The sequence below is a fragment of the Camelus dromedarius genome, chromosome 18, assembly GCF_036321535.1.
Source record: "Camelus dromedarius isolate mCamDro1 chromosome 18, mCamDro1.pat, whole genome shotgun sequence".
Taxonomy (NCBI): Eukaryota; Metazoa; Chordata; class Mammalia; order Artiodactyla; family Camelidae; genus Camelus; species Camelus dromedarius.
This window is the reverse complement of record NC_087453.1, coordinates 32,522,761-32,549,778: the sequence shown is the minus strand read 5'-3', so window position 1 is coordinate 32,549,778 and position 27,018 is coordinate 32,522,761. Positions and strand designations below refer to the sequence as shown.

The 27,018-nt window shown below is 44.8% G+C and overlaps 1 protein-coding gene across 1 annotated transcript in view; it reads right to left on the bottom strand.

The window, feature by feature from the left end:
- Positions 1-22,911, bottom strand: part of LOC116147421 (trafficking protein particle complex subunit 9) — a 74,099-nt gene extending 51,188 nt beyond the window's left edge. The window contains 10 exon segments of the mRNA XM_064496841.1: positions 7,841-7,969; positions 10,699-10,743; positions 10,746-10,799; positions 13,829-13,869; positions 17,097-17,276; positions 17,278-17,371; positions 17,374-17,436; positions 17,439-17,592; positions 17,594-17,671; positions 22,819-22,911. Of these exon segments, the coding sequence (XP_064352911.1) occupies positions 7,841-7,969; positions 10,699-10,743; positions 10,746-10,799; positions 13,829-13,869; positions 17,097-17,276; positions 17,278-17,371; positions 17,374-17,436; positions 17,439-17,592; positions 17,594-17,671; positions 22,819-22,911 (931 nt within the window).
- Positions 22,912-27,018: the final 4,107 nt, after the last annotated feature.

Below are 27,018 nucleotides of genomic sequence, written 5' to 3'. Positions count from 1 at the left end.
CCTCCTGCCCAGACAACACCCAGGCCTCTCACCAGGGTCAGGCCCGGGGCTGACGGGCAGCTCAGCACACCCGGCTTCGACCTGGAGCACCGTGCCCTCCTCCCTATGAGTCAGGTGGAGGACCAGGAGCCCAAAGGGGCCTAGCCCGAAAGTGAGAAGGGCAGGGCTGGGTGCATGTGTGTAGGTGAGGAAGGGCCGAGGGCTGGGCCACACAGGGAGGCATCCCCAGAGGCTGCTGTTGGGACCAGAGCAAAGACTGGCCTCAGACAACCTGTCTGGAAGAATTCAGTCACAGAACACATCCTGTGGGCTCTTCCTGGGTGAGATGTGTCTGAAAAGCTCTGGGAAGATTTCTGTTCTTGAAAAGTCACATGGAAAGGGAGGCTCGTGGGTAAATTGTTTTTCTGTCACAGCTTGAGCATTTCCACAAGACTCAAAGCTCTCTCCAAGTCTACAAGTTACAGATCCAGAGCAGGCGGTGTAGGGGAAGATGCCAGAGATCAAACGAAGGACGATCTTGGCCCACCAGGAGACCCCAAGCTCCGGCTTGCAGTTCCTACTGCTCCTCCAGAACCTAAACCTGGAATGCTGGGTAACGGAGAACCAGTTCAGACATCACCACCCCCTAGGGCTGAGCACCCTCTGCCCCCAGCCACACCTTCTTCTCCAAATTCCCACGGTCAATCCCCTCCCCCACCCAAAGTTGACTTCCCTTCCCCTGGAGTTGTTTTCATTTGGTTTTTCTTTAGTTTCCTTTGTTTCTTTCACATCTTCTATGATATCTTTATTTTTATGTTTTTAGTTTCTTCCAATAAAATATAGACTTTTTCCCTTTTGAATTGTGCAATTCAGGAGGATTAGGTGCATTCACAACGCTGTGCGACCATCACTACTATCTAGTTTTTCACTATTTCTTTCCTCAAAGTAAAACCCTGGATCCAAAGCACACACTCTGCTTCCTTCCTCCCCATTCCCTGACAACCACAAGTCCTCTTCCTCTCTGCCTGTTTTTACCTCTCCTGGTTATTCCCTATGAATGAAACCATATGAAAGGTGGCTTTTTCTGCCAACCACATGGTTAAATTGGGGGATGGTGAATTTTTTTGTTTTCACTTGAAATAGCACTTTTCACTTTGCCTGCCCACAGGAGCTTCCTAAGAACATACCCGAAACAGACTCGCACACACATTTTTGTCTGAGGATCTGCTTCCTGGGGAGCTCAGCCTTGACAATCCATACAGATCTTATCACAGCACTCACGTATTAACACTGGCTTTTTGCTTTCTTCTATATATGTGATCTCATCGATGAAGTCACAAGTGATTTTAGGGAAGGAACTACACGTATTGCATCATCAGTTTTCCTCATCGTCTCCTGAGCAGCACAGAATTTTATGTAGGACGGGGAGTGTGAGTCAACTTTTCAGTGCCAAAGTTTTCCATTATGTTGCAAGTTTTCATTTCTACCACCTGGTGTTTAGGAAACTCATGAGTTTACTAAAATGCATGTAAAATATGTAAATAATATTCATATAAGGTATGTCATTATTGGAGCCCAAGCTCCTGGTTTTGGATGTACATCATTTTTGTACATATCCTCCAAAGGGGAGGTCAGCTGGGAGAAAACAGCCTGTAGTTTCAGGAGTCAATGACTGGACATAACGTGCAGGCTTATCTTTTTGAAGTGGAAGACTGAAGGGTATCTGGCTGTTATTTATAGCAGTTCACAATGTCACTGAGTCAGAGGGACCTCGGGACCATCTGGTGTCTGACCTTCTTCTATCCAGTTTGTAATTTGCAAAGAGGTCAATATAGTCTTAACATTTCAAGAAAGAACGTGAAAACACCTTGGTAAACCAGATGAAGAAGTAACCAAGTGGAAAAGGGTCTCCCATCAGATTCTATGCCCATTTTCCTGGATCCTCTGTGTTTTAAGATTTTTGTGCTTTGGAGATGGATGACCTGGGCCCCACCTCCATCATTGGTAATTAGTATTAGAAAAGTCACTCCTCTTCCAACCTCAGCTTCCTTATCTGTCAAATAGGGAAACAGTAAATGCACCAACTTCATAAAGGGCTTGTGAGGGTTAAAGTAAATGAATTAATTACTGAGTATTGTGCCCAGTATGGTCTTGGGCACCTCCAACCCCCACTGTCATCATTATCACAGCAGGGACTCTCAGTATGTGCATAAGAAGTGGGGTGTGAGCTACTGGATTGGTTTCCATCTCCCCTGAGGCCTGTCTTGGGGGCAGCTTCTGCTTCCCCAGGTTCAAGGGATGCAATTCTCCTTGTTAAATTGCTCCCAGGAAGCTTGCGTGGTGAGGTCAGGGGTCTGGGGGTAAGGCAGTGACAGAGGCAGGTGTATGGGACCTGCCCAGTATACTCTGCTCTGGTCATCTTGATCCCATCTCCAACTCAGACAAGCCTGGAGTCTGCAAACACAATTCTTCAACTTCTTGATTATGAAAATGCTAAGGAGGACAGCAAAAAGGTTATCAGTCCCTTTAAAGGGAAGGCTCCATTGACTGAATATATAAAATTGTACCAGGGATTGGGAACAGAAAGTTTTAAGGCCAATATGATGTTTCAAGCCATGGCAGGATTGAAATTAGGAAAAACTTTTCAAGGCAAATGTTTTGTGGAAAAATTGGTCATACAAAAAAGGAATGAAGAAATACAAAACAAAAGGCTGCACCAGAAAATTTTATGTGAAATAAAAAGGAAAAATCTCCTGGAGTCTGTCCAAGATGTGAAAAAGGAAATCACTGGGCAAATCAATGTAGGTTTGTGTTGCATAAGGATGGGACAATGCTTCAGGAAATCTTCGAGGGGCTTGCTCCCAGCCCTGTGACAAAAGGTAGCGTTCCCTGTACATGACAGCATGAACAAAGATTACAGCACAATGTCATGGAATTATCCCCAGCAACCGCAGGGAGTGCCTCCATCGATATCCCCTGTTTAAATTCTCTTATTCTTATGCCAGGAGAGGAGCCATCATTAATAGAAACAGAAATGTATGGAACTCTTCCTCCTGGGACAGTAGGCCTGTTATTAGGAAGATCGAGTTTAACTTCTCAAGGTGTCCGGGTTCATACTGGGGTGACAGATAGTGACTATACAGGAGAAATTAAGGTTATGATGTCATCTACAAAGCCATGAAAAGCAGAAAAAGAAAATAAAACTGCTCAGCTGCCGCTGCTGCCACACTACCCTGCAGGAGTCAGCAACAGTGTGCGAGGAAACGAAGGGTTTGGAAGGACAGGAAAGGTGGGGGTGTTTTTAACCAAAAAGATTCTGGATTCACATCCTGTCTATATACAAGAAAAATCTTTCAGAGGCTTAATTGATTCTGGAGCGGACATTTCTATGATTAATTCTACTCTCTGCCGAGTCGATAGCCAACACAGCCAGCAAATATTGATGTTGTGGGTCTAGGGAGAACCCAGGGATTAAAATGTAGCAGTCTGATCCTTGATTGTTGAGGCCCTGATGGTCAGATAGCTAAGATACAACTTTATATTGCTGACTTGCTGATAAATCTATGGGGGAAAGTCTTATTAAAACAATGGAAAGCTAAAATTTACATTCCTCTCCCAATCTAGTCAAATAAGCCAAGCAATGATGGCACATCAAGGCTACCTGCCTGCTATACGATTGGGGAAAAACAATCAAGGAATGTTAAGCCCAATAGAGCTTAAAATAAATTAAAAACAAAAGATATCCTATTTTCCTGGATTGGAAGAATCAATATTCTTAAAATGGTCACTCTGCCAAAGGCAATCTACAGATTTAATGCAATCCCTATCAAATTAATTAGGACATATTTCAGAGAACTGCAACAAATCTTAATAAAATTTATATGGAACCATAAAAGACCTAGAATTGACAAAGCATCACTGAAGAAAAAGAAAGAAGCTGGAGGAACAACCCTCCCAGACTTCAGACAATACTATAGAGCTACAGTATACAAAACAGCATGGTATTGGTACAAAAACAGACATATGGACCAATGGAACAGAATAGAGAGCCCAGAAATGAACCCACACACTTTTATTAACTAATCTTCGACAACGGAGGCAAGAACGTACAATGGAACAAAGACAGTCTCTTCAGCAAATGGTGTTGGGAATACTGGACAACAGCATGTAAAGCAATGAAGCTAGAACACTCCCTTACACCATACACAAAAATAATCTCAAAATGGATCAAAGACTTAAACGTAAGACAAGATACAATAAACCTCCTAGAAGAAAACCTAGGCAATGCATTGTCTGATATACATCTCAAAAATGTTCTCCTAGGGCAGTCTACCCAAGCAGTAGAAATAAAAGCAAGAATAAACAAATGGGACCTAATGAAACTTACAAGCTTCTGCACAGCAAAGGAAAGCATAAGCAAAACAAAATGAAAGTCTATGGAATGGGAGAAACTTTTTGCAATGATGAAACCGACAAAGGCTTGATCTTCAGAATATATAAGCAGCTCATACTGTTTAATATTAAAAATAATCCAAAAATCGGCAGAAGACATAAACAACCAATTCTCCAAGGAAGAAATACAAATGATCAATAGACACATGAAAAAATGCTCAATTTCACTAATTATCAGAGAAATGTAAATCAAAACTACAATGAGGTATCACCTCACACCAGCCAGAATGTCCATCATTCAAAAATCCACAAATGACAAATTTTGGAGAGGCTGTGGAGGAAAGGGAATCCTCCTACACTGCTGGTGGGAATGCAGATTTGTGCGGCCAGTGTGGAAAACAGTATTGAGATTCCTCAAAAGACTAGGAATTGACTTACCATAAGACCCAGGAATCCCACTCCTAGGCATATATCTGGAAGGAACCCTACTTTGAAAAGACATTTGCAACCCGATGTTCATAGCAGCACTATTTACAATAGCCCAGACAGGGAAGCAGCCTAAATGCCCATCAACATACGAGTGGATAAAGAGGTTGTGGTATATTTATACAATGGATAACTATTCAGCCATAAATATGACAACATAATGTCATTTGCAGCAATATGGTTGTTCCTGGAGAATGTGATTCTAAGCGAAGTAATCCAGAAAGAGACAGAAAAATACCATATGAGATCACTCATATGTGGAATCTAAAAAGAAAAGAAAAGGACAAATGAATGTAAATACAAAAGAGAAAGAGTCTCATAAAGAAAGAATGCAAATTTTTGGTTGCCAGGGAGGAGGGGGGTGGGAAGGGATAGACGGGGAGTTTGAAATTTGTAGATACTGACAGGTATATATAGAATAGATAAACAAGAACATACTGTATTGAACAGGGAAGTATATACAAGATCTTGTGGTAGCTTACAGTGAAAGAGAATGTGACAATGAATATAGGCATGTTCATGTATAACTGAAAAATTGTGCTCTACACTGGAAATTGACACAACATTGTAAATGACTATAACTAGGTAAAATAAAATTAAAAAAAAAGAAAGAAGAATCAGATAATTAAATGCTTATCTAGCACACACTGAATTCTGCTTCAGTGTAGGGAGTGGTATTCAGCATTTAATCTGAAATTGTATATACTCCTGAATATAAACAAAAAACATAGGCTCATGGAAACTCATCTTAGTAGTGGAAAGAATCCAGTCCAGCCTCTTCATTTTACAGGAGGAGAGACTGAGACCCGGCATCTGTCCTTCAGGCAATCAGCAGCAAAGCTCTCCTAGTCCTCATGTCTTGCACTATGTCAAATGCCAACAGATCTGCATTAATCCTATATTCATAAAAGTCACTTCTGCATGTTTCCAACAGTAGGTAATCTAAGTGTCTTGCAAAATACTTCCCAAAGAGTCAGGAAATCACACCAGTTTGCTGAAATACAAAAATATTTAGTTACATATTAAAACAGCTTGAAGTTTATTCTCTCTATTTAAAAAGTGACATGTCAAATCAATGTTTTGATATTTTAAAACCTATTAAGAGTACAGAAAAAAATCAAAATTTTCTTCAATCACAAAAGATATAAGGTTATTCCCTGAAAATATTTAATGTTGGTTTTTCTAAATTTATGGTTCTGGTCAGATTCCTTCAAATTTAAAAATTCTAGTGGATGGTTACATGGCAATATGAATTCTGAGTTGTAAAAATACACATTCTATGTAAACAATCTTCAAGGTTGTCTGCTTAAGGCACTTTAACTACTCCCTATCTTACTTGAATGACATTAATTTCATGGAAACTTCATACTGCACTAATCAAGTCTGTCTGGTCTTCCACATAAATTCCTGATGTAGGATGAGGCTGCCGCCACAAACTGCCTCAGCTTGAAATTAACACCCAAGGTGAAGCAGCAGATACACATATGTATTCATGATGTCACCTCTGTTCACAGGACTGGGCCCTTTACTGCCTGAACGGGGGTGAAGTCACCACCCGTGGTAGTGAGGGAAGTGCTGCTCTTCCAGGTCTCACCTGGGCTTCACTGACTGTTTCCCCACAGACTGTCTTCAGTGATTAAAAAGCTCTCAAGGTTTTTACACCATGCAAAACTAAATAAAGACATTTCTGCAGACAGAGCCCTTTCTCAGGCTTAAACCTTTTTCACGTACACTCAGCAAGGGGGAAAAAGAAACACGACTCTGCAAAGTCTCTGAGCCTCACTGCTCACATGAGTAGAACGGCCTCAGCACATGAGGAGTATTCACATTGCAGGGTGACAACAAAACAAAGCCACCCACAACAACAGGCACTCCCAGAGAGAGGGAGCAGAGGACCGGGGGCTTAGAAAGCTGGAACCTCCTCCCAGAGACAGCAGAGACGACGGCAAGGGATAAACACAGTGGAAGCAACACTGACGGGAGGGACCTCAGGTCAGAATCAAGCCCAGGAAAGAGGGAACAGAGACATCTAGACCTGATCTCCTCTATCACATCTCAGGCTGCCTCTTCCCTCTCCAGTAGCTGAGACCCCACTGAAACCACAAGAACGGTCTGAGGAAGAATGATGAACCTATCTTCAAGAACCATCAGATTCACTGCGTACAAAGGGTGCACCCAGGTTCAGACCGCACAGCTTCAGTGGTGGTTTATAAATGTTCTCTGTACCACTTGTTGGTGGTGGGGGATGGAATAAATCAGGGAAAAGGAAATTTAAGGCATTTCCTCATCTAGTACACATCTACTACCAGAGGCTTTCTCCTTGGAAGGAATAATCCATAAAAAAAAATAAATAACAACTCATGGATGAAAAATCACCTGGCAGCTCTGTGTCCCACCTGGATCTCCGCATTCTGTTATTACCTTTGCAACCTGTGCGATATGACAGCTATGTCCTGAACCTTTAGAGGCAATTTCATTCATTAGGGGCCCAAAGGGTCAAAGTCATTCAGCGATCATTTGCAGGTCATCTCCTGAAAAAAATTCTTTGCTGTCTGCAGCTGCTCATGAACATAACCAAATCTAACTTCACTCAGTAAGAGAAATTCTTCAACCAGGAAAAAAGGCAGCAGCCCCCAGGCCCTGAATCAGCTGTTAAAACTGACATCTGGGATTAACATCAGCAAATACACAGGATGAAAAGAACCCAGAAGTTCAAGGTCGATCTACCATGAAATGTTATGTATCTGTTCCAGAAATCAACCAATGACTGTAATCCATTATTATCATTCAATAAGACTCAATAAGATCGATGCATATTCAGTAAAATCAGAAGAGAATATCTCTTGTGCAGGATTCTTGACGCAACGGATTTTATACTTTATTTAAACTTTAGTCAAGCTTAACTGAGGGGACAATAACAAATTACTCCTGCTTGCTGAAGGACTGACAAAGAGCCCAGGACAGAGGTACGGGCAGAGTTTACCTGGGCGTTGTCTGTTGGCTGCCTCGGCAGGAAGTAAGCTGCCCTGGAACCTCTGAGCCCCAGCTTGGCCATCAGTCCCAGCAGGATAGTGACAGATGACAGAGGCTGAACACAGCCCCTCAGGGTCAGCTGGGCGTTAAAATGAAAGTACAATGAACAAAATTACGGCCCATCCTCATCTCAGACTGAAGTGACTAAGAATGATTTGGACAGTCTGATTACGTGGAAATGCCAATTTTTCCCCCAAAGATCAAACCCACAGATCTCTGGTTTTGTTACAAACAGGAACACGCCACTTTTTCTGCTCTGCACGCCCGTGTCAAGGCTGGCAACATGGAAGAATCTCACGATGCTCAGGGTTCCACTGAGGGACTGAGCCCACACGTGAAACAGGCCATCCAGTCCTTCATTTAACCAAGAATCTAATGTGCGCTCTGTGGCAGGCTCTGGGCCAGATGCTGGCACTGCAGAGAGATGGATTGAGCAGGAAGGACCCCGAAATGAAAGTGTTTTAAAATAATACCACCTGAAGCAGGACCAGAATACCTTTCCACCTCCTGCACCCTAAATTCATCTGCCCCAACTGGAATAAATATCTAACTGGCCTGCCTCCTTCTCAAACGCGGCCACAGTTAGTAGCTACAACTTTTTGCTCTCCTCTCTCTGGCAGTTCCACCCTGAGAACCTTATGCAGCCACATGCCTGACAAGCTGGGCTACAGTCTTCATCTGTATTTTTTAGCTCTGCGGGCCACCAACTTTTCTGTCTTAGATCTCCCTGACACTCTGAAAAATCACTGAGGATCTCAAAGAGTGCTTTTGTGTGTGTGTGTGTGCAGGTTACACCTGCAGATACTTATCATATTCAAAATTAAATCTAGGGGAGAAGGATATTGCTCAGGGTTAGAGCACATGCTTAGCATGCAAGAGGTCCTGGGTTCAATCCCCAGTACCTCCATTAAAAAAAAAATGAAGAAAAATAGAGAAGGATTTAAAACTTTGTGTATTCATTCCTATTAAAATAATAAGCCCATTAAATGTTAAGTTTTTATGAAGGATAAATATTTTCAAAAACAAAACGCCAGAAGAGTGGCATCGTTTTACAGCTTTACAAATTTCCTTACCGTCTGGCTCAACACAAGTGAGCCGTGTCCCCACAAGCACTTCTTCCCTCTGTCTGCTTTGGTGTCGCACGTCGTGGAGCCCCCGGGAAGCTCCATTGTACCTTTCCAATGGACTGAAGGTGAGAGGCCAAGAACACAGGACACCGTTCTCTGCAGGAAGCTGACAGCCCGTCACCACCATGTGGGTCAGGGTCCCGGGTGGGTTCTCATCCTGGAGAAGTGAACAATCTCACAGCTACCCTCCAGCCATCAGTCACGAGGATTTAGACTTCTTTTTCAATACAATGTACTCAAGCTCCCATCATTTCCTTTTCTCATTCAGTTTAATTATTTTTACATGTTTTCTCTTTTCTCTTGCATTGATTTCTTCTCTTTTCCACTTTTATTTCTCTCTACTCTTTAAATAGCCAAATTAGGAAATGTAAGCCCATTCAAGAATCTCTTCTACTTAGTGTGTACTACAGCTCGTTGTTAAACTTCTATCAGAGAATTTTGTTACTTCACTCTGACCCGTATTTATCCTAAGTGGCTGGCAGGCCCTCTGAGCTGACAGCTTCTCCCAGGAAAGAGCCCCATTTTAGTCCTTACCCCCAGAGCATTTATTAACAAACATTTAGGGAACATCTACAACATGCTAGATGATGGAGACACATGGACCGTGCCTCCCGCTCCCACCTCCAGGAGACAGTCCCTGCAGGAGAAAACCATGTCACAAGCATCTCAAGCACAGAGGGAGACTGACAGAACCCACTGCGGGGCAGGCCCAGGAGAGACTGTCCTTTGACTGAGTTTTTTTTTTTTTTTCCGGTGTTTTATAATTGAGATATAATTCACATATTTTAAAACTTACCCACTTAAAGGGGTACAATTCAGCAGCTTTCTGTATATTCACAGTTGTGCAGCCCTTACCATCATCCATTTCCAGAACACTCCATCACCCCAAAAGAAATCCCCTGTCCATTAGCAGTCACTCCCCATCCTCCTGTCCAGTCAGCCCCTCGCAAGCATCATCTGCCCTCTGCCTCTGCATGTGCCAATTCTGGACATTTCAGATCACTGAAATCAACAATATGTGGCCTTTTGTGTCTGGCTTCTTTTACTTAACATGCTGTTATTAACGGTCATCCATTTCAAAGTGGTATTAGCATCTTATTTTTTTTAAAGTTTATAGTTTATTAGAAGGTGGTAAGTACTATCAAATAGAGAGGAGTATAAGGGGTGGGGTTTCAAAGGGAAAAGGGCGGGCTGAGCCGTCAGGGTGGACTTCCCAGAGCAGGTGGCCTTTTTCACCCCCCCCTTTTTTTTTCTTTTTTATTCATTCTTATGTCTGAATAATATTCCACTACATGGAGATATTGTATTCTGTTCATCCACTCAGCAGCTACATATGGACGAGGTCTGGAAGAATGAGTTTAAGAGATTCCTAACAAGAATTTCATTCAAAGCAAAGGGCAAGATGTGCTTTAAAAAAGCCAACACACAGAGACACAAGGAAATTCAGCGCGTTTCTGAGCAAAGGGCATGCTTGCTTCGGCAGGACTAACGTGCAGGGCTGGGGCGGATATTGGCAGAAATCACGGTGAGGGAGTCACCTGAGAAGACCCCCTACTGCAAGCAGCTCATCCAATTCTCCTCCCTCATCCTGTATTTTTAGAGCTGTGTTTCAAGGTTTTCTCTTATTTCAAGTAACAGCACTTTAACTACACATCTGATCATCTGCATCAGACCACCTTACCTCCAAGCCACAGAAAGTCATTCACTGACCGGAGCAGCTCCAGAACAAATGGTGATGTTCCAGGGAGTCCTGAAGCATTCCGGCCTGCAGGCACAAACCCTCTCGTGTTTCTGCATGCGCCCTGGGGATGTCCAGAAAGAAAAATGCACAGAAATGTCTCACTGCTGGTGCACAACGTCTGCCCCAAAATTGCCCCGAAAGCATGCTGGCAAAGCACTACTCAACCCTCTCACTACAAAAAAAAAAAAAAAAAAAAAGGGCAAAGAATGCAAATTTAGACTCTACAATTAAAAACCAGCAACCATCACTGCCAGTATCTGAGCTGCAATGGTTCTGATTTAGAAAAACACTGTGTAGTTATTTTTCAAATGTGATAGATATATAAGTATTTCATGTAGATGACATTACAGGATTTTTCTTTTCAAAATTTCCAGTCGCAACATTAGCACAAAAATGTTTATGTTTCAGCTTTAATATCTATCTTCTACTTTCTTAACTTTTAACCTATTATTTTATAAAAAGAGCTATGCTGCATATTATAAACTAACTGCTTGGATTCTGCAAACAAGATCTTTACAAATTCACAATTTCAGAGCAAGATCTAATGATGCTTTGAGAGCTGGGGCCTGGGGCGCTCACTAACAGCTCTTTAAATACTGACAAATATGTGCTATTAAGTAATGCAAAGGCTCTAATTCCGTGTCAAATCTGAAACCAAAGAAACTACACCGAAGCCTTACTTTATCATTTCAGAATATTCCTATTCTTTTGAATATTAAATTTCTTTAAAGATAAGATATTTTTGAGAAAAAGAGCAGCTACATTCAATTTCCTTCACCAAGAAAGCAATCTTTATCAAGAATAAAAACCCCTATGGAAATGCAAAAGACGGTGAATTTCTAGCTAAGTGAACGTGCAGATCTCAACACAAACCTAAATCCTATCACTTGAACAAGCTCAACAAAGTCCTGGGCTACCCTGGAATTAAGCTCTTCTGTTTCAAATATTGGCTGAGCTAAGACCATCACACAAAGCAGGGAAGGACAGAAGAGGAAATTCAGCCTGGCTGCCACCATCTGCTTTCTTCCAGCCACAAGGCGCCGCGAGGGCGGCCCCGCTAACAAGCCCTCCCCATAAGGAAATACAACATCCACACTGTCCCTGTTGTCCCCACGCAGCCCTGACGCCCCTCTCCCACTGGTCGCCTCCCAGCCTGTGAATGGTCTTCTAATGACCCTCCCACTCAGTGGCACCCACCCCCTCCTCCCCACCACACACACACACACACACACACACACACACACACACACACATACACAGCAAGAGCGAGAGTGAGACAGCCAGAGAGTGAGAGAGCGAGAAAGCGAGCAAGAGAGAGAGAGAGCGAGCAGGGGCAGCTTTCCCAAAGCAAGATTTGATTACATCACTCCAGAGGTTCGCTGGTACAATTCTAACCACACCACCGCCTCTGCCTCTCATCTCCCAGCCTCACCGCAGTACCCAGTTCCCCAGTGATCTCAGGGGCCCCCTGACCTGATGCCTAGCTACTTCCCACCTGCCTCCAGGCTCATTCTGATTGTTTCTCAAGGAAACCTTCCCTGCCTCCAATCCCCGCACTTTGGTTTAGGTTTCCCTGCTGTGTTCCTAGAACATTCCAAGCTAAATCAACTTCAGACACTGCTACGCTCGCAAGAAGCAAATAAATTTTGCTTACTACTGCCAGTTCACCCCTCTCCCCTAGACACTTAGAAGTGGGCGTGTTATGAATAAATGAATGAAGGGGTGGGTCTCAAAGGGACAGACAGATCTGCTCTCACCGGTCCCGACCCCTTCTTTCTGTGGAACATCAGAAGCAAAACCAGTAATACCTCTCCTGAGGGTCACTTCCTGCTGACACACTTCACTGCCTCCTCTGTCAGTTCTAGTAAAAAACAAGCTCCTCCAAAGCCCTCCACCCCAGGCCCTCTCCAGTGTCCTCCCCAGCAGGGGCACCCTCCACCCTGGACTGCACAAGGCAGTCTCCCTGAGTCCCCACCCACAAGCCTCCAGGCTTCTACCCGGGCTGCTTCTGCCACCTGAGCCACCCTCTTGACCCCTTCTCCTGGCTGATTCTTACTCTGTCCTCACAACTGAATGTAGAGTCCATTTCCTCTAGGAAGTCCTCTCTGATAATGTCCTTTAGCTCTTGGCTGGGCTCCCTCTACAGCAGCACTGCATAATGACCAACTGGGTGTTTGTCCACCTGCTCCTTTGAGAACACGAACTCTTGAAGGCCACGTGAGAAGAAGGAGTGAGAGATGATCAGAGGGGTGGGAGAAGCAAAAAGCAAAATCACAGACCAAGTCCCAAATTCAAGGAGTCTTTCTCAGAAAAAAGAATAAAATATTTCATATGTGTGCAATTTGGCTTCTATTTTTGTGGCTTGTGGAAAGCAAGAGCTTGGTGTTCTAGTCCAAAAACCAAGTGACATGCAAAGAAATATATGTACTCATATGCAAAGGAAACCGCAGCTGCTCAACAACAGTTTGCAGTTAGAATCCAAAGGAACTTTGATAAAGGTAATTTCTCTCTGTCTCCTTTTTTTTTTTTTTTTTTTGGCATCATATAGTTTTAGAAGTATTTGCATGACAAAGTGATGACTACAGCCCTTGATTTTGCACTGGAGCATTTGGGACCACGGAAGCCCAGATTACATGCCCTGTGTAAATGCAATCACACCAACACACTGACAGGTGCCCTGGTGGTGGAGCTGATGTTCCAAAGCAGACAACGTTAAATTCGAAGACAGCTCTAAGTAGAAAGTAAGAAATGCAAAGTTCTGTACTCAATTTCATATATTTGGGCCATTAACTGATAGCGCATCTTGTCTAATGAAACCCAAAAATAAACTGTCAACGTCGATTTTCTCCATCTGATCATTTTATGCTAATATTGGATACCAAACGCTCACTCCATACGGAAAGCTCAGGCCTATGCTGCAGCAGTTACATCCCGCGGAAGAAAGCCGATCAAGGGAGAACTGGAGAGTTTCCCTTCAGAAGCTGCTAAGTCTGGTTTTGCACCTGTACGTCATTTGCAACCATGTCATCCTCAAAGGAGTAAGACCTTACATCTGTGGGGCGTAAAGCACTGCGGTGCTTCCGAATCATCAAAGAACACTGAGCTTTGTGAAACAGTCCTGAGGCACTTAAGTCGCACTTTTTCTGAAAGACCCCAAAACTGACCCACTTCACCATTCCACGTACAACAGGGAGTTAACGGAATTAGTAGAGAAAACATGCCCTTGAACTCTGACAAGGCCCTGCTTGAATCCTGCTACAGCATTTACTAGCCTCTAAACGGACCAAATCTTTAACCCCTCTGAGAAGTCTTCCCAATCTGCAAAAGGCGGCTGCCACAGCCCACCTGGGAGGCATGGATGTGAATGCCACACGCAAGTAGGGTAGCCGCCTGGTACTTGACACTGGGCCTGGCTAGTTTCCCTCTGCTGCCCTTCTCCCCCTTTAAACTTACACTGTTCCCCCTGGTAAGGGTCAAGCCCCCAGGACAAACTGCCCGATTCTTCTGTGTATCCCTGGATACATGCCTTACCCTTAAGAGGCCAGAAAAAAAACTGCCTCCTCCCTAGTCACTATCCGTGTTTTTAAGAGATTTTTTTTTAAGTCTACTTGGCAGGGAGAATATTCCAGAACTGTCCAACCACCATTCTCCAGGTTGGCTCCCCTCCCAACCCCCATCCACTCTCACCTCAGATTCTCTGTTTGATCACCTTTTGTTTGTGGAAAGCGGAAAGCGATTCCGCTGGGGTGGGGGCTACCCAGGCCTCCCTCCCTCCCTCACAAGTTAGTGTGACTACCTTCTCCCCACTCCCCACTGCAATTCCATCTTCTGAGGATGTGTCCCACCCAGATCTTGCGGCTTCCGCATCTTCCTGAGATGCACATGTGGCCAGGACCCTCCCTTCTGATTTCTTCCTGGGCGGCAGTGCCCCCCTCCCAGGCCCCTTGAGGCTAAATGGCATTGCTCTGAAAATCGCAAATGCTGTTGACTGACACACCAAGGCAGCATGGTCTGGGCATTCCTCCAGACCAGGCACAGCCCTGCCCTCCCTCAGCCTCAGTCTGTACATCTCGAGATGAGCTAATCCACATGCACGGCTGTGAACACCAGCTAAGAATGACGACTCCCAACGTGTAACTCTAGTCTGGCTCCTTCACCTGAGCCCCAGCCTCATAGACTGGAATGCCTCTTTGAATTCATAACTCGGATGACAAATGGCATCTTAAAATGCCTCATGTCCACCATTTACTATGTAATTCAGCCCCTTGCAGGTAACTCCCGGGTTCCCATTTATTAACAGCCCCAGCACCCACATAGGTGTTTGAGGTCAAATTCAATTTCCCCTGTTCCCTCACACCAGCCCTGCCCTGGATTTGGTCCTGTCATTTCCGTCGCTAAGCTCATCTCATGTCTGGTTCTGCAGAGACTGCGGCCAGAACTCTGCAAGCTCACAGCACGGTACAGTGAGTCACAGTCCTCTGAAGGGTACTCCCTGGAGGGGGAGGCATCTCCTGGCACAGGTCACCTCAGAAGGCACTGGATTCTCACAAAGGAGGCCCAGGAGATGGGATTCAATGTCCTCCCGTGGTCTGAACTTCGAAGGGCCTGAGGTCTGGGGGAGCGCCTGGTTAGCAGACACACATGTCAGTGAGCAGGTGAGGATGGAGGAACCCAGGCAAGGCTGTCCTCACTCCAACCCCTGGGCTCTCGGGAGCCACGGGAAAGGCCTGTGTCCAGGGCACAGCCCAGCCATCACAATCCCAGCTTGCATTTGCCAACCCGGACAGCCTAGACTCCTTCTATTTTGACACTTACTTCTATGCTGTTCCCCCCGAGAATGTGATGGACTCTTTCAGAAAGTCTAGCCTGTCTCAAATGAGACCGAGTCAGTGAAGCATGAAGTGTCCACATTTGGACCAGAGCATGAATGGAGAAACAAGGTCTCATGTTCAGCATGAAGGTGGTGGCCAAACCCTTCACTCGGGTGAGATGAAGCAGCTTGGGGGGGTGAAAATGCAAGGTCCTAGGTCGGCCAAAGCATCTACCTCCACGGCTGACTTGGGTGTTAAAGTCTCACTACCTCAAACTAACGACATGGCCGTCAGTGGTGGACATCAGCTGCAACAGACACAGAGTCAGCTATTTACTGCCAAAATGAGTTAAAAGTAAAGGCTGGTGCAGGGAGGCCTGCACGACTGCTAAGGCAAACCACAGACCAGGCTCTGAATGCCCACTGGCTGAAGCAGAGAGGAAGCTACGGTCCCTTTTAGAGGTCCCTGTGTCCACCAGATCCAGGTGAGCCAGCTACTTAGCAGAAGGCCATGTTATCCTGATACTCAGAGAAAACAGCCTCGTAAAGGGAGTAAAAGTGTGAGATGGATTTTAGACCCGCTTCTGCGCCTTTACGAGGACAAAGTAAAGGAAATGGCATGGGGAAGGGAAAAGCAAAAGAAAACCCCGTGACTACTTCCTCCAATAGCGCCCCCTGAAGCTGCTCACCCCCGAGCTGGCCACTTCCTCACCAGTGACCGCCGGCCAGGAAGCGCCGTCATGCACGTCACACAGCGACAGCCAGGAACCGCGTGCTGAGCACGTTTGTGTAAAAGCCAGAATCAACCAAGGTGCTGCAGACTTTGACTTTCCAAGTGAAAATACAAATGAAAAACATCCCTCAGAAGCCGCCTAAGTCAGTTAGCATCTCATCTCCTCAAAACAAACAAAATTAAAAAGGGCTCATTTGTCACCAAATGTAAGGAGGACCAAACATGTTTCTCAAAGCAAGGATTCTACCAGGTATCAAACACCAGCAGGTGACATGCTAAGAAAGCAAAAATTCCAAAAATTAGAAAATAAAAACATGAATGAGATAATACATGAATCAAGGCTACCATTACATTTTTGCTTTTTAAAGCGATGGAGGAAGCACAGAGGGCAATCTCGCTATTTCCAACGCAGGGTGTGCACAGCCTACATTTTCAGACCCAACAACATGCTCACAGGGAGTTCCGAGAGAAAACGGAAAAAGCAGAAAAAGAGGAACAAGCAAAACTTAGAAACCCACAGTGCTCCTAACATAAGTGGCTGTGGCTTCTCTATTGGACAGCAACTCCAGGGGTCCCACCAGGGGTCCTGGCTGAAAAGGGAGAGTCAGTGTCCACACTAACCCTAAAAGGATCTCTGTGAAACAAAGGCGGATTCACTTTTAAATGCCTGAAAACTGGCGGGATGCCCCTCCCTCCCCCCTTGGCTTCAAGACAGCCCTCCTCCTTGCCAATCCCTTTCTGGATGTAGGGAAGCAACCCGGCACACAGCCAGGGCAGTCGGCCTCCAGGTAGTCTTATCTGCTGTCTGTGTCCAGTCCCACCAAGTCCTCCTGCTCAAACAGGATGCAGGGGAGGGGGATCTTGTCCCTAGAATTGTCGGGGGCCCCGTCCAGGCTCTTGGACACGAGCACGATGTAAAGTGACTCGATGATGTCCTCGACACTCTTCTCCACCACTCTGCAGGCCTTGTAGGTTGAAGGCCACATCAGTGGGCGGCTGCTTGACCACCTCCCCATGCAGTCCAAAGGCAAAGAGCTGAGGGTCTTAGAGCCTGGTGCCATACAGCTCCTCTGCACGTGGAGCTTCTCGAATGTCTTGTCCAAGAGGCAGTCGGTGATGGTGACAAGGCCCACACCTTGCGGTGGGTCTGGAAGTCGCTCCACCCATCTTTGGGCCTGCAGTGGTGCCTGTAGTGGATACAGAGTGCCCACTGGGAGTCACATGGGCTGATCTGGCTCACCGAGGAGATTCACTTATAGATGCAATAGAAATTCTCCTCTGAGACGATCCCAAACATGTTGGACCACCACGTGGAGGTTCTGGTTGTCCTCAGCACACTGCACATAGTAGGGATGCTCATGTTGCAGGCCCTGCTGAGAGGGGAGAGGAGACTGAGGTACACACTCTGCTGTGGGCTGCAGGCCCTTCTGGGATGTGGTGACCTGGTGTGTAGCAGCCGTAAGGCAGGAAAGCCCAAGCAAAGCCAGCGGTACAGTTTGTCCTCAGCGTCTGCACATGGTTACCATAGCTCGGATCACATTACCCAGCCTTTGGTCTAGGCTTCCAGCCCCTGCAGAAAAGGGTCATTTCTTATTTTCAGTTTCCAACACCTAGCCAGGCCTTGATGCAAAGTCAGTGCTCAAAAATGCTGAATAAAGGAATGAACAAAGGAACTGCTTTCCCCAACCCCCTTCAGCAGAATATAAAGAAAAGAACCACAGTGGGATCAAAAGATCTGGATTTCAACTCCAATTTATTTGAACTTCTAAGCTGCAGAATAATGGATAAGAAAACTTTCCTTGGGGAGGAGGGTACATTTCTGCGGCAGAGCCCATGCTTAGCATGTATGTGGTCCTGGGTTCAATCTCTGGTACCTCCATTAAAAAAAATGAAACAAATAAATATACCCAATTGCCCACATCAAATATTAATTTTTTTTAATTCAAAATTCTAAAAAAGGCCTTGCAATTGACACAACATTGTAAACTTGACTATACCTAAATTAAAAAAAAAAAAAATCCTTGCCTTACAAGAATATATCTGGATTATGGAAGTTTGCAAATGTAAAATGCTTTGGGTACAATCTGCATAAAAAATGGGGGACTGTACACATTTACTATTCCTCCTTTATGAGCTATATTTCCTTTGCGGGGGGTTATAACCTCTCAGAGCTAAATTTCTCAGATTAAAAAAAAAGAAAACATTACCTGATTCTCAGTACTGCTGAAGAATTCGATAACCCTATGAAAGCATCTGACCCACAGAAGATACTCAATAAATGTTTGTTGAGTGAATGAATAAACACGCAAGTGAATGCTGCCCCTGCCACAGACCATCACAATGGTACTGCCTGGAAACCCTTAGCCCACGTTCCACCCGACTCTACACTAACCACGTGGGTGACCTGGGCAGGCCTGTGTGCTTCTCTAAACCCCAGTTTATTCATGAATAGTAATGGGAGTAATAACACAAAACTCAAAGGTTTAGTGAGTCAATAACAAATCGTACTACAATTTTGCAAGATGGAATCATGAAAGAAAATTGGGCAAAGAGTCCATAGACTCTCTCTATATTATCTCTTACAACTGCATGGGAATCTACTTTACATCTCAAACTAAAAACTCCGATTTTATTAAAGAGGCTATTGAGATTAAATGAGCTCACTGTCTTAAATAAGGAACACACAGTACAAATAGGACAATGCACAGCCCATGAGATACACTCAGTAAACATTCCCACCGAGCCCACTGTTCCCTCCAACTCCAGAGCACAAGGATGGGTTCTCATGGCCAGAGGCCACTGCACCTGAAGCTAACAAAGGTAATGGTCCCCACTTCCAAGAGCCCCTGCCTCCACCCTAGGTCTAATTTTGTGTTTGTAACTTTCTTTTCTTATACTTAAATAGGAATACCCAATTGCATAGCCTTCAGGTCACCAAAACCTGACCACGGAAAATATGACAGCAGCCCTCCCCAGTGAAACAATAAAATTAAAAGCCATATCCACAAGAACTCTGTGTAATTCTAACGGCAGGAACTTCATCCTGGACTGAGAGGAAGAGACCTGGGGAGGAGGAGGAAACTGGGGCCCCCAGAACCAGGGGCCACCTGTCCCATGATAGAACTTAGTCTCAACCCACACACTCCAGGAAATTCAAATTACACATACACATAGAGTGCTATGGACAAGATTTTTTTTTTTTTTAAGAAACCCCTGATTCTCTAACAGGTCAGGTTTCTACTGAGACACAATTGGCTTATGTGTATATTGTTTCACAAAAACCTAAAATAATATCACTCGAAATTGACACATGAAGAAACGGAGGAAAAGAGAGGTTTATCAAATTGTGCAAGATTATAGAGAGGCCACGTCAGAGGTTGTATTTAAATCCAAGCCCCTGCTCCAGTTCTCACACTAGAAAGTGTGACATACTGCCCCCCTCCTGCCCCCTTCCTGTAATAAATCTCTTAAGCCTTTTCTGTGCTACCTGGAAAGAACCAAAGTCACATTAACTTTCCACAAAGAGCTGTGTCACCCCCTTGGACGATGTATCAAAATCTGAAGAATTAGGGTTGGAGCAGAGATTTGAGTTCTCTGTTTCTTAAAAGGAGACAAGGGTTTAAAAGAAACCTAAAAGCACTTATCTAGTCTAAGCCCTCATTGTGCAGAGAAGGAAACGGAGGCTCAGAAGAGATGAGGAAAGGGCCTTATTTACAAATCTTGCTTCAGCGCAGCACCAAGCCAGCCCTGGGCACTGCTGGGGAAGGATGTGGGAGTCCCAGGAGAATGAGTGTTAGAAAAAGGAAAGAGAAGAAGCATACAAGCCCTCTCTCTACACCATCATACCATGCAGTTCCACCAAATTATCCAGTATGGGGGCTGCCAACATTAACGTGGGCTAAACAGGTTATAGAAACCTGAGGTCTCAACCACAGTGGAAATTCCAACTTTTATATGGTTTTTCCCAGTTCAAGCATGAGCTCAGTGGGAGCTCCGTGCCAGGCACTACACGAGGCCTGGAGTTCTCCCAAATACAGATCTCTATGAACACGTGTGCAAACCACATGCAGGCCCACCAGAAGAAAAACACCCACAGCTAAGATGGAATTACTGAAAATGAAGGCAGATAACCAGCATATATTACCAGCAAAAAGGATGTTGCTAGAAATACTCATGGGCATAGCAAACTGTGGTTAGCAAGTGGGAAAGGGGGAGGGACAGTTTAGGAGTTTAGTATGATCAGATACACATTACTATATATAAAATAAATAAATGACAAGGACCTTCTGTATAGCACAAGGAACTATATTCAATTTCTTGTAATGAGTTGTACTGAAAACAATCTGAAAAATATACATGTACATATGCATATATATAACTGAATCTCTGCTGTACACCTGAAACTAATATTGTAAACTGATTACACTTTAATAAAAAATAAGAATTTTAAAAATAATAAATAAATAAATAAATAAATAAATAAATAAATAAATAAATAAATAAATAAAAGAACACTGTAATCCCCTTAGCTGTAGGTGGTGGAGAACACTGGTTGCAAGCACCAAGTCCACTCGATCACTCCCGCAATGGCTGTCATTCTTTCTGACCATCAGGGAGTCAATTGGCTTCACTGAGGTTACTTTTCTCTTTCGTGAAAAGCTACAGTGGCAACCAACGATATATATAATCTCATTATTCACAGACCCAACAAATTAGTGAAGACTTTCCATAGGCCAGGCTCAGTACAGATGAAAAGATTGGGTCCCAGATACATTTATGGGTAGAAAAAGTTTATGCCATAAAGACATTAATTCTTCCTGTTCTGATATATAGATTCAATGCAATTCTGATTAAATTCCTACCAGATATTTTATGGAAAGTAACAAGTTAATTCAGGGTCAGGAACAGCCAGGAAACTTCTTTAGAACCACCACTGGGGAGGGGTGGATAGATCATTCATTTCCACTGTTCTTTCTGAAGTGATGAAAACGTTCTGGTATAATAATGATTCCACCACTGTGAATATACTAAAAGCCGCTTAATTGTACCATTTAAATGGGTGGACTTCACAGGGTGTGAACAATATCACAATAAATCTGTTCTACGAAAAATTATTTCTGGACCACTATTTTTCCCTCTATATTACTAGTCTGCCCACAATTTAAGAAAAACAAAAAAACAAAACCAAACAAAAATTTGCCAGGAAATCTTTAGGACTGTAATGTTCCTGGGTCTCCAAAATGCCTCTGATGGTGCTGCACCTGTTAACCCACACTAGTTGGGCTGGACAAGTTAAGGACTGTATCTTTTTAAAATCGACGTTCATATGTTTCACCCTGGGAGAGGGGAGGATGGAGAATGTCACAGCCTCATGCCGTCATCTCTTTTTTTTTTTTTGTTTTTGTTTTTGGAGTAGAAAAACTTTTTACTGCAGGGCCAAACAAGGAAAACAGTGGCTCGTGCTCAAAACCCCTGAAATCTCTGATGGTTTTTGAGGTGAATTTTTTTCTTTTCTTTTTATTAGGGTAAAGTTTTTAATAGGCAAAATGAGGCTTGAGGGCTTCCAGGTGTGTGAGTTTCTTCTGACTAGTTGGTGGTAGGTAATAGGACCGTGTTCCAGGAATCTCATGCTCAGCCTGAAGTTACCATCCTCCACCTGGGTGGGAGCCTTAGCTCCTGCAGAACAACTCAAACATATTAAGTATAGCCCTGCCCCTACTCCTCAGCTCATTTTTAAGTGAACCAAGCCCTGCTTTCAACACTGTGATCACGCTCACTATAAAAACACGTGACATCAACAAGCACCACCATCTTAATAACAGAAAAAGTATTAAGGGTATTTACCTGGGGCAGAAACACTGAGGGAGGAGAAAGAAGCATGCTCACCATTGGCGCTCTCTTTTCCCAAGTCTCTGCCAGGAGAAGCTGGGCTTTACAGCCAGAGTATCTCAGCCCCAGGGAACAGCGTCCACGCCACTGGGCTGGACCTCGGGGACAGGGAAAGGGAAAGGAGTGCAGTCTAGTGGTGGCGGGGCAGGGAAAGCGGCGGGGGTCGCGGGCTGCAGCCCTGCTAGGAGGCCAGTCCCAGACAGTGTCCCCGCCCTCGCCCGGCACCGCAGATCTCGCCGGCCCCGGACACAGCCGGCCTAGGGGCGGGGCGGGGTCTGCGGCCTAGGAGAGGAAGACCGGGAGGAGGGGACCCGCGGCGGGAGAGCGGAAGGGGGCGCAGGCCGCTGACTGAAGGGAGCCTGGCTGCGGCGAGAGGTGGCAGGTGCGGGCCGCGGTATGGACGGGGGTGGCCATGTCCCCGGCAGGTGAGTGCCCAGCCCTGGACAGGTGTGGTCTGGGCGCCAGGGCAGGTGGCGCAGGCAGAGGGGGCTGGCGCTAGCCCCTCAGCTGGACAATTGCTGACTCGAGCCCTCACAGGCTGTGACACGCGGACCCCCTTCCCCAGAGACCCCAGCCTTCCATTTACACAGCCGGAGGCCCCGACCCGGGGCAGGAGCCAAAGGCCTACCGGGCGACAGAGCCGAGCAGCCACTGGGGCTGATACCTGGCTCGGAGCTGGAGCTTCGGACCCGCGGTCCAGCTGGCATCCAACCTTGGGCATGGGCGGGAGGGCCAGCGATCCGCTCTGGGCTCTGGGTTCTGCGAGATACACTGGGGAATCGAGGGAGGGAGAAGATGGGAGGGGGAGAAGATGGGAGGAGTGGGAGAGGAAGGGAAAAGTGGAGGGAGAGAGATGGACTGAGGAGGAGCAAGGAGAAGTGACAGATCTAGAGAGAGAAGGGGGAGGGGAGTAGCAGAGATGAAGAGAAAAAGCTTTACATTCAAGGGCACCCCGAAGGAGGAGCCAGTCCTGCCTCCATTCCCTTCTCTAGCCCCTCAAGGCCAGAAGCTCAAATTTCACCTCCCTGGTCAAGCCCTCCAACCAAGGCCCTGCAGAACCTCTACGGGGATCACACCTGTTGCCCCCAAGAGGAGCTGGGCTTCCTGTTGCTCCCGGAACCAAACACCCACAGGCGTTGTCGCCTAGAACTACCTTGGGAAGAGTATAAATTCCCCTTTTACAGGCCGGGAAACTGAGGCAGGCATGACCTTTGCCTTAGCTGCACTGTCCCAGGTGTTGGGCTGGCAGGGAGCGGGAGGTACAAGTTCAGAGACCCAGACAGAGCAGACTGCCCGAGTGTCGGTGCATACTCCCCATCTCTCCTGGGTAAACATCTTTCCACCCTAGTGGAACAATGAAGGGCTCACAGTAGGTCCCTGGGTGTGGGAGAGCTGTCCTCAGTTCCAGTGCCCAGCTTGCTATGTACATAGGAGTGTTCTCGAGTCCAAACTCATTCTCCTCAATGCAGGACAGGCCAATAAATCAGGAGACCATGTGTTGGGGTATGGAATAGCAAGTTTCTATAGACCTAGATGGTAAACTAATGTCCTGGAAAACCATCTCCCCAAGTCAGATTTCAGGATCCTTTCCTACTTGCTTGTTTATTGCAAACTTCTTGGTGTAGGAATTTTTTGTTCTTAGAATTCTTTGTTCTTGCAGCTATCCGCCTGGTTCAGATCCCTGTAAACCTCCAACAAAACAAACGTTATTTTCTATTCTGCAACTTGTTATCTTTATATGAATGGAAAAATGTTAATATCCTTAAAGGTCACAGCCTTCAGAATAGTGTCTCCTGTCTATTTCAGGCTCTAGGCAACATTATTTTACAGAAGGTGCAGAACCAGCAAGACTAAGCCTAGGAAACAGAGCACAGGGTTAAAGTCAAGGAACAGATCTAATACAGAGTCTGATGTGTTCTTTGCTATTATCGAGGCAGAAGCCACTTGAGGATTTAAATCCTTTTAGGTTAAAAATAAGTAAAACTTTAAAGGAATTTACATATATAGGTTGAAATGTGCATAAAATATTTGGAAAAGCTCACAAAGGTTTGTAAACAGTGGCATCTCCAGGGAAGGCTGAGAGAACAAAGGATGAGGGAAACCTTTCCCTTGTGTATTTTTGTGCTGTTTGATTTTTTTTTTTTATCACACGCATGGGTTTCTTTTTCAGTTAAAAAAAATAGTGTAATGGAGGGAAGGAGTAACTAACTCAGCAAGTACAGCAGCCATGGAAAACTGAGCCGTCACTTTTGCTTTAAGCCAGGAAGCATTTATTGACTCCTATGTGCCCAGTGCTGTATTATGACTTCATTTATTATGTATATTTTTTATAAAATAATAACATGATATCCCTGGCCCCTGCCCAGGGGAGCTGGTGGAAAACCAATTGAGTTTTTATTGAGTTGTTTTCCAAGGAGTATAAATGAGTTATTAACAGAAAACATCTTCAGGGCAAACCAGGTGGAAATGGGTTTCCAGCAGGCCAGACAGCTACGAAGGGTTTTCAACAGAGATGCCCAGAGGCTGAGAGAGAAATCCTCTAGGGCCCCACAAAAAGCTGACCAAAGTGGTTTTTCCATGGCACTATTGTAATAGGAAAGAACAAATCTGACTCCATATTACATCTTTTTCTTTGACTTTGAGCCTGTGCCCTGTTTCCAAGGCTTAGTCTTGTTGGTTCTGCACCTTTTATAAAACAATGCTGCCTAGAGCCTGAAATACACAGGAGAACCTATTCTCAAGGCTTTGACCTTTAAGGATATTAACACTTTTCCATTCTTATAAAGATAACATGTTGCCGAACAGAAAATAACATTTGTTTTGTTGGAGGTTTACAGGGATCTGACCCAGGTGGACAGCTGCAACAACAAAGGATTCTAACAAAAAAGGATTTCTACACCAAGATGTTTCCAACAACCAAGCACACCCCCTTCCCCTTTTTAATACAAAAGGAGCCTGAATTGTGACTAGGGGAAGATGGTTCTCCAGGACAATTACTCTGCCATCTCCTCAGTCAGCAGGTTTTCCAATTAAACATGCTATTTCTTGCCACAAAACGTGGTCTTCCAATTTATTTGCCTGTCCTGCAGTGAGCAGAATGAGTTTGGACTCAGTAACACAACCAAACATTTAAAGTATTCATTTGGTATATTAAATGACTTGCTTCTGCTGGTCTTTCTTCCTGACTTTTTCTTTTCTTGACCACTCCTGCTATGTTTATGAAAAAGCTGTCTGTCTGCTCCTGTGGACACATTTACATCTCTAGCCACTAGCCTTCCAGATAAGAACTGATGTCACCAAAATTGCTAAGAGATATTACATGGTCAGAAAAGACCAGAAGTGTGTACTGGCTGATGTTCAGGAGCAGGCTGGAACACCTGACAATATGTCATAAGCATGGATAGACAGCTGGGCACCAAAGGAGAAGCTTCTAAGCCTCCATGAAGGACTTGCTGGATAAGAAGGAAAAGTCCCAGATTGTAGATCTGATTCCACCATGAGCTTCCTGTGTGAGGCTCGGCAAGTCATTTCAGTTCTCTAGGCCTGTGCTGTCCAACATGTGAGCCACCAGCCACATGCAGAAATATGAAGTTATTCTGTAGCCAGGCAGAATTATAAATAAACATTTTACAGCAAAGGCTCAGCACGTATGATGTTTAGAAACATTAGTGGTTTTCTTGCCCTAACAGTTTATTTTTGTTTGTCTAGCTTTCTGTGGTTTGTAACGCCCATGACTAATGATTCCCTTATAGTGAGGTATTTTGAAGTTATAAGTTACTGGACACAGTACCGTCATATCACAGTTGAAAAATAAAGATCCACATAAGCCAGGCCATTTGATTTAGTAGTTATGAGCAGGGTCTCCGGGGCCAGCCTGCCTGAGTATAAATTCTCACTCTGCCTCTGGGGGGTTCTGTGTGAATTTTGGAGAAATTTTTATTATTATTGTTGTTGTTGTTGTTGTTGTTGTTTTTGTTGTTGTTGTTATTATTTTACTTATTTGTGCCTCTTTTTCCAAACCTTTTAATGGTGAAGAATATGTAGACTCTATCTCCTACTGTGCTGGCAGGATTAAGTGATTTAATGTGTGTGCTGCCCACTTCCCTGGGTTTAAGCATTCTCCAGGCAATCAGTTTCAAACCCGGAGGCATACTCCACTGTCTTAGTCAGTCTGGGATGCTGTAAAAAATTACCATGGGTCAGGTGGCTTAAACAACCAGCATATTCCTCAAGTTTTGGGGTCTGAGACATTCAAGATCAAGGTATCTGGGAGAGGATTGCCTTCATGGCTTGAAGATAGCTGTCTTCCCACTATCTTCATGGGGTGGACAGCAGAGAGAAGCAAGCACTCTAGGGCCCCTTATAAGTGCCCTAATCCCATTCATGAGGGCTCTACTCTCTTGACCTAATTTTATCCTACTAATCACTTCCCAAAGGCCCCACCTCCCAATACCATCACCCTGGGAGATGGGGTTTCGACATACGGGTTTTGAGGGGATGCAAACTTTCAGTCCACATATCAGCTAACTCTCCCCAAAATGCAGTCATCAAACATGTAACTAATTTCAAAGTAATGTGTATATCTCTCTGACCAATTCCATTCCTACATCCACTAACACTGAAGCCCTGTTAGATTTTATTCCTTATTTTTCTGGTAGAGATTTAATTGATTCCTCTACTCCAAAGCTCTCCTCACTCCAAACAGTCTGCTTAACAGCCCTGCCAGGTAGGTCTTCCTTAAAACACCTTCCCACTTCACCTGGTTATTTTTTAGGTGTAAGTGTCAGAATCCTCTCCACATCGCATCCTAGACCTTTAATCCCTTACA